This window comes from Zingiber officinale, chromosome 4A (genome assembly GCF_018446385.1).
Source record: "Zingiber officinale cultivar Zhangliang chromosome 4A, Zo_v1.1, whole genome shotgun sequence".
Taxonomy (NCBI): domain Eukaryota; kingdom Viridiplantae; phylum Streptophyta; class Magnoliopsida; order Zingiberales; family Zingiberaceae; genus Zingiber; species Zingiber officinale.
The window spans coordinates 104842803-104850523 of NC_055992.1; the positions used below are offsets into that span (position 1 = coordinate 104842803).

Sequence of the window (7721 nt, forward strand, 5' to 3'; positions counted from 1 at the left end):
CGGATCGATGCAGATCGAACAATTTTGCCCAAACCAAGTCCCAAACCTTCAAACCAATATCCGGTCAACCTTGACCTATTGGTACATCATGCTAGCATCCGGTCACTCCCTTGACTGCTAAGACTCCACCAAGTGTCGGTCAATCCTTTGACCCACTTGGACTTTCCTCTTCGTGCAAGAGCCCCTCTGACCTACTTGGACTTCCCATCACCGGATGTCCGATCACCCTTGATCTATCTGGATTTTCCTTGCCTACTCACCGGGACTTTCACCTAGCTTCACTCACTAGGGTTTCACACCTAACATCCAGTTAGGACTTTCTCACTGCTTTACTCACCAGGACTTTCCAACCGCCTAACATCCCAGTTAGGACTTTCCCCTTTCCTCACTAGGACTTTCCACACCGCCTAACATCCAGTTAGGACTTTCCCACTGCTTCACTCACCGGGACTTTCCAACCGCCTAACATCCCAGTTAGGACTTTCCCCTTGCACAGTTCCACTCACGGGACTCTCCACACGCCTAACATCCAGTTAGGACTTTTCCGTGCCAAGTCTCCATACTTGGACTTTTCCCAAGTCTCCATACTTGGACTTTTCCGTGCCAAGTCTCCATACTTGGACTTTTCGCGCAAGCTCCCTGCTTGGACTTTTCCAGTGCCAAGTCTCCATACTTGGACTTTTCTAGTGCCAAGCTCCCTGCTTGGACTTTTCCGTTGCCAAATCTCCATACTTGGACTTTTTCCCGAATCAGGTCAACCAGGTCAACCTTGACCTACGGTTGCCCCAATAATCTCCCAAACATCTATTCTTGTCCCATATCAAGAATACAACTCTTCCACGAGTGTCAAACATCAACATGCAACTCAACTAGGTCAACCTTGACCTAAGGTTGCACCGACAATCTTCCTAAGTCAAACATCAAAATACAACTCGAGTCAGGTCAACTCGAGTTAGGTCAACCAGGTCAACCTTGACCTAAGGTTGCACCAACAGGTCTTCCAGGACTTAGCTCCCAACTTTTCAAAGGCAAGGTTCCTAGCATACAACCAGTCGACTCTAAAGCCGGTTGGACTCCTTCTAAAAGCCAACATTGTCAAAGAATCATTACTACCGATCAGAGAATAACAACTGGTTACTAGGGAATATTTCGCTATTTTGACATATACAGACAATGAAACCTTCTAGGGGAGGGCAGTCGTACACCCTCTATTACTTAACATATTCTGACATCAGACATTTTCTGACGCCTCATTATTGCAAAGGTTATTAGGGTCAATATTAAAAAGAGTTCTCTTTGTTAGCCATGCACGCTACGGTCACACGCGCGCACACACACACACACATCGATACTACTGCTCATCTTCTTCTCCATTCCGCTACGATTCTGACTTAAACGTCGGAGTGTTTGTGTCAGAAACCTCCTCCCTGGTTCTCGCTTTGAAGTTCCCATTTGCTCTCTTTGTGGTGTGTGCAGAAAGGATCGCTCAGTGTCATCCCCTTCCAACTCAGAGTTTTCTCATGGTCAACAGTAAAGCTACTTATCTAGCGTATCATCTTCCCCCATTTCAAATTGTTGGGATGCATACTAAAAGTCTAGCTTTTGGTATAAAACATTTATTTTGAAATGAGAATCACATTGGTCATGTCTGTATTTAGTTAAATACAGTTGTCTATTTAATTTATATTATAGATAACATGGTGTTTGGTGTGACACACAGTTCCTTATAAATTATAAATAGTAGCTCACAACTAAGATAGAATGGGACAAACCATTAGAGTGATTCTAGTGTAATTTGTTATTAGTTTATCTCGACTATAAAATTACACTAGTACACTATAAGTGCATTGAGCAGGACTATTTGAGGTAGTTTTTTTTTATACTGACTACATAAAAGAGCAAAACCTCTGTTATTATGGAAGTACGTACTCTTAATCATGATATAATAACAAGCATGCATACTTAATATTTATTTCTTTAATTTATCAAAGGATGAGATTTAGTTCGTTAAATCAATAGACCCGATAAGTTGGGAAGTGATATTATTTATATGGTGTGTTGTTGATTATAGAATGAAACTGTGTCCTAGTAATCTAGGTTAATGATGCCTCCTTGAGGAGCTCATAAGGATTGTCATGTAAACCCTGCAGGTGGACTTAGTCCGATATTACAATAAGGTTGAGTGGTACTACTCTTGGAGCTAGATATTAATTAAGTGAGTTGTTAGTAACTTATTTAATTAGTGGGCATTCGATATTTTAAACATAGGGAGACTAACGCACTCATGATAAGAACGAGTCCATATTGTAATATAGGATTGATGCAGTAGTGCAATAATAATTTTTTAGTGGTATGAGTTATTATTAATGAACTTGAGTTGGGTGTTCGGGGCGAACACGGGAAGCTCAAGCTCATCGGGAGACCAAAACTAATTCTTCCTCTCGGTCCTTGTTGTAGCCTCTTATTTATAAAGCCTTATATCCTAAAGCTAAGCTTCTTATCTATCTTGTTGTGGCTGGCCAAGCCAAGCTTGGAGCCCAAGCTAGGGCCGGCCAAGCCAAAGGATGGAGCCAAAGTTGTGGTCGGCCAAGCTTGGAGCCCAAGCTAGGTGGCCGACCACATAAAATTAAAAGGGTATTTTAAATTTTAAAATATTTCCTTTTATGGAAACCATAATTTTAAAAGAGAGTTTTTTAAATTTTAAAATCTTTCCTTTTATAGCTATCTACAAAGAATTAAGAGAGAGGTTTGATATATTTCCTTATTTGTAGTTAAAAGAAAGATTTTAATTTTTAATAAAACTTTTCTTTTTTTTAATCATCCACATGTTTTAAAAGAGATATTTTAATTTATAAAATTTTCCTTTTATAACCAAGATTTAAAAGAGAAATTTTATTAAAATTTCTTACCGGAAATAAATAAGAAAGTTTTAATTTTATATTTAAAACTTCCTTTCATGCTTGTCATGGCCGACCCTATACATGTGCTCCAAATAAGGAAAGTTTTAAACATAAAATTAAAACTTTCTTATTTATTTCCGATAAGAAATTTTATTAAAATTTCTTACCGGAAATAAATAAGAAAATTTTAATTTTATGTTTAAAACTTTCCTTATTTGGAACACAAGTATAGGGTCGGCCATGACAAGCATTAAAGGAAGTTTTAATTTTTTGTTTTAAAACTTTCCTTTTTAGTCATTGGCAAGGAATATAAGGAAGTTTTAATTATGTTTATAACATTCTTTTTTTGCCAAGACCAAGGATTATAAAAGAGATGGAGGGGTGCCTCATGAGATAACACATCTTCTATTCCTCTCTTTCAATCCTTTGACGGCCGACCCTTGTCCTTTTTTCTTCTCCTTTTGTTTTCTCTCTTGGAGGCCGACGACATCAAGTATTGCTTTCTCTTGGTGGCCGGTTGCTTGAAGGAGAAGAAGAAGAGAAGAAAGCTCTCTTGTATAACATCCCTTGGAGGTTAGTTGGTGGTCGGATCTAGGAAGCAAAGGAAGAAGCTTGGGTGGATTTCATCTTGGAAGATCGTCGCCCATACGACGTCCAAGAGAATGAGAGGAATACAACAGAAGATCAAGAGGTCTATAAGCTATAAAAGGTATAACTAGTTATTAGTTTCCGCATCATAACTAGTTTATCTTTTGTATAGATCTTGAAAAACCAAACATAAGAGGTTATCGATTTTAGATTATCGTTTTTATTATCGATTTTATTATTCTATTTCATGTTTCGATATTGTGCTTCTATTGAGGTCTCTAAAGTTACACCTAGTTTACTGTAAGAAGTTAAATATTTGTTTTCATTGAAAGGATTTGTTTAGGAAATGGTGGATGATCTCATACCCAAGAAGGCCTAGTGGCTCGTCATGTTTAATTTGGAAGCCGATCTTTGAAATAGATATTTGATTAACTTCTGTAATATGATTTAACTTAGGAAGATCACATCGGTTAAACTTGGAGTAAAAATGTTAAGTATCGTTTCCAATCCAAGTTTAATTTTTGAAGGACAATTTGGATTAATAATGTTAAGCATCGTTTGTAATCCAAATTTAACTTCAGTAGAGCACATGGATAGCTAGGATAGTTCTATGTTTGTATAAAATTTTTGTACAGGGGAAGTAGAACGGTATTTCGAGTAACAACCAACACAAACATAATAAGTTATGTTATTGAGGTTTTAATTCGAATTTGGTTGATTGTTTAAAATTTTTATATTTTTAAATTTGTTTCGTTAATTAATAAGTTTGATATTATAAATTTATTTATTCTTTAAAAGCTTTTTTATTTGTTAAAGTGTGATAAAATACATTAATATGGTTCATAAGTTGTACGTTTATAGATATTATTCGAGCTTTGTTATATCCTTAATAATCTACAATTAAAGGAGCCAGGTGGGTCGGCCGACTTGGGTTTGGATGGGTCGAACCCAAAAGGAAGGGATTAACGGATGTTATTGGGCTCAATGCTAAGCTTCGAGCACAGTGGGGCACGGGAAATGAAGGTGACTAGTGCTTGAGCTCGGGAAAGCAGACTAGGAACCTGGAGAAACCTGGAGGTACTCTGGGAAATGCGTTCGGAAGTAGCCGATGCTCATATTCTTTCTCATCAACATTCTCGTTTATTCCGCTCATTTCTACTTTCATTTTTTCACATGCTGGGACAGGATAATTCTATTATTAAGATACGGAGGCTACCAGAAGGGCTCGACCATACGTATTATAGAAGTACCCGGCAACAGGCATCTGAATGCTATCAATGAACATTAATAAAGTTAACACTTATGCATATTAAATGAACTATAAATTAGAGAAAAATTCTTAATCATAATGTTAATTTTGCATGTAATTCTCATGTCTAAAAAATTTTGTTTTCACTTTCTGTATGCAAAGTATTACTTATTTCAACTCTCTCATGCAAATATTATTACCTGAATTGCCCCTTAGATTTTTTAGGTACAAAAAGTCTGAATACAAAAAATTCAAAAACGAGTATAATTCTTCTTAAAATTAGCACTTTATATTAAAATCGAGTATATTTTCTATCAAAATTGTCCCTCTTATTTTTTAGGTATAAAAAGTCTAAAAACAAATATAATTTCTGTTAAATTCAGCACTTTACACTAGAATCCAGTACTCTATACTAGGATCGAGTATATTTTCTATCGAAATTAATTCTCATATTTTTCGGTACAAATAGTCTAAAAATGAGTATAATTCCTATTAAATTCAACACATTAAACTAAAATCGAATATATTTTGAGGTGAAAAAAAAATCGTACTCAATTTGATAGAAAATATATTAGATTCTAATTTAATATACTGAATTTAAGAGGATTTATACTGATTTTTAAACTTTTTGTACCTAAAAATATCATGGATAATTAAATAAATATGTTTGACTGCAAAGTGAAAATAAAAATTTTCATGGATGGAGACTGCATGCAAAAATTTATTTGTCAATAAAGACTGCATGCAAAATTAACCTTAAATGAGCATAAACAATTAATTTTTATGAGGCTGAACACGCTCAAGATGTATAACTCGCTTACAGCCTATGGATGGCTGCATCAAGGTTTGTCTCCTCTGTGTGCACCTTTGCTTCACATAACCGTTTTTTATTCTGCCATTTCCTTTAGGTTTTTTCGCTTGTATTACTTATTCCATCGGAAAAACTACGAAGCTGACATTGATGCTACAGTCATCTTCATCTGTTTTTATCCAGAATTTGCCATCATTTAGAAGAACCACAGAAACGGAGGAGATAATGATGAATAAATAAACTTAAAGCAAAACTTGATCTGTTGTGATTATGGAAAAGTCTCAGATTTTCATTTCAAATAAATGTATATCGTCACAGAGGATTCTAAACCGTCAAAATTATTGCATATCGTCCTCACTCAGTGCCGTCGTCGTTTTGATTTCAGTAGTCCTTCAGGAGCTTGCGGACCTGCTCGAGCGTGACGAAAAGGACGACGGTGAAGGGGCCCTGGCGGGACACGGTGGGCACGAAGCCCTTGTAGAGCGCCATGGGTCCCTCCGCCCGCACCGTCTTAACGGCGCAGTCCAGCGCTCCGGCGTAGGGCGGCGCGGCCCCTTTCTCCACCTTCATGTTCATCACCCGCGTCTTCACCACGTCGACCGGGTTCGACGCTGCGGCTGCCACCAGCCCCGCCGCGAAGCTCGCGGCCACGTGCGTCCCCAGCCCGTCCGAGCCCGCCCCTCGGCGCCGCAGGATTGCCTCCTTCGCCTGGTCGTACGTCGCCAGCTGCGACGCCGTCACGATCATGGCTCGGTTCACCGTCAGCGACGACCCGCGCCAGAGGCTCGCGACGCCCTCCTGCCTTGCCATACGCCCGATGGCGTCGAGGACGCTTTTGTAGTTGCGGCGCTCGGCCGGAGGAAGACGCCCGTCGGCCTGCATTCGGACCATGGCCAAGTCAGCGGGGTTTCCCACCACGGCGCCGATCCCGCCTGCGATGAGGCCGGCAGAGACCTTGCGGTGGAGCGGCAGCGATCCGCCGTCGCTCGACGAGGACCATTTCTTCTTCAGCACGTCGTAGAGCCCCATCCGGGTGGTGGAATACAGGGTCTGTCGGAGGACAGTCGCAGAGACCCCCGAAAACAGCGCCGCGGCGCCCTCGGTTCGTAGGATCTGCACCCCCACCGCTATCGGCCCAGGGCGACGCGGCGGCAGCGGAAGAGCAGGGTGGGGGTGAGAGAGAGCGGCCACGCCGGCGCCGCTATGGAGAGCGACGGCGGGGCGGAGAGCGGAGACAGCCGGACTAAGGGACTCGCCCTGGAGCTGCATCCGTACCTTGATGAGATCAAGTGGGTGGGTGGAGCACCCTGCCACAATGGAGGCGACGCCACCTTCAACGAATCCTTTCAGCCCCATCTCAATCAATCCAAGCTTTCGCCTGAAATCTTGGGAAATGTAGCTCCGCTAAAACCAGTTGGGGCTCAAATCGCTGGAAACTAAGAGATGGGAGTGGAGGGCGAAGGCGACGGTGGAAGAGTGTGGCACGCTGGACCTTTGAGACATATGCAATACTGAAACTGCGTGTGGAAGTACGAGTTGTGTGAGAAGGCGTCGGACGCCATTTATAGCGAGGAGTCCTCGCAAAACCAAACAGCATATCGATGGAGGAGAAAGAGAAAGGAAGCAGAGGAAGGAGGGAGGCCGTGCCCGGGGAGGGTGGCTCGATTCCTTTTTCCAGCCACACAATTTGTTCTCCACTGCGGACTTGGAATATTTCCGGCACAGCGGGCGGCGTTGATCTACGATCGGACGGCCACCGACGCTGCAAGTGGATGGTCGAGGGATTCGTGGCAGCTCGTTCACGCGTCTTTGCTAGGCTGGATCCGCTGTGAACATACATACACCCGATTTTCTGAAAAAGATATGTCCGCCATCCATTCATAACTGGACGGTTTGAAATTCGCAACGGCTGTCGCACAAGCTTGGAAGGAATCCGGGTAAGTGCCTAACTTCCGTCCTCGCTGACGTATAAACAATCTCTGGTGCTTAATTATTATAATTTCCTAGTGTTTGACGAGCTTCATCTAAGCCGTAGAATGCATGCGCCGGACAAATCTAGACCATCTCCTACCATGAGGGACCATGCGGATGTCTTGTCGTATTCATCAATCATCTTAGCGGTAAGCCATTGGTATAAACGCGTATTTACGGACGCCATGGATTTAGGAAGAAG

At 41.4% G+C, this 7721-nt stretch overlaps 1 protein-coding gene across 1 annotated transcript; it reads right to left on the minus strand.

Annotated features, from left to right (window-relative positions):
* Positions 1-5816: 5816 nt before the first annotated feature.
* Positions 5817-7098, minus strand: LOC121970427 (mitochondrial uncoupling protein 5-like). Its single transcript, XM_042521155.1, has one exon. It carries the CDS (start codon positions 6902-6904, stop codon positions 5930-5932), a length of 975 nt encoding a protein of 324 aa, XP_042377089.1. The 5' UTR covers positions 6905-7098; the 3' UTR covers positions 5817-5929.
* Between the last annotated feature and the right edge of the window lie 623 nt (positions 7099-7721).

Excerpts from the sequence above, each read along its gene's own strand:
- LOC121970427 (XM_042521155.1), bottom strand. The coding sequence starts at position 6,904 with ATGGGGCTGAAAGGATTCGTTGAAGGTGGCGTCGCCTCCATTGTGGCA.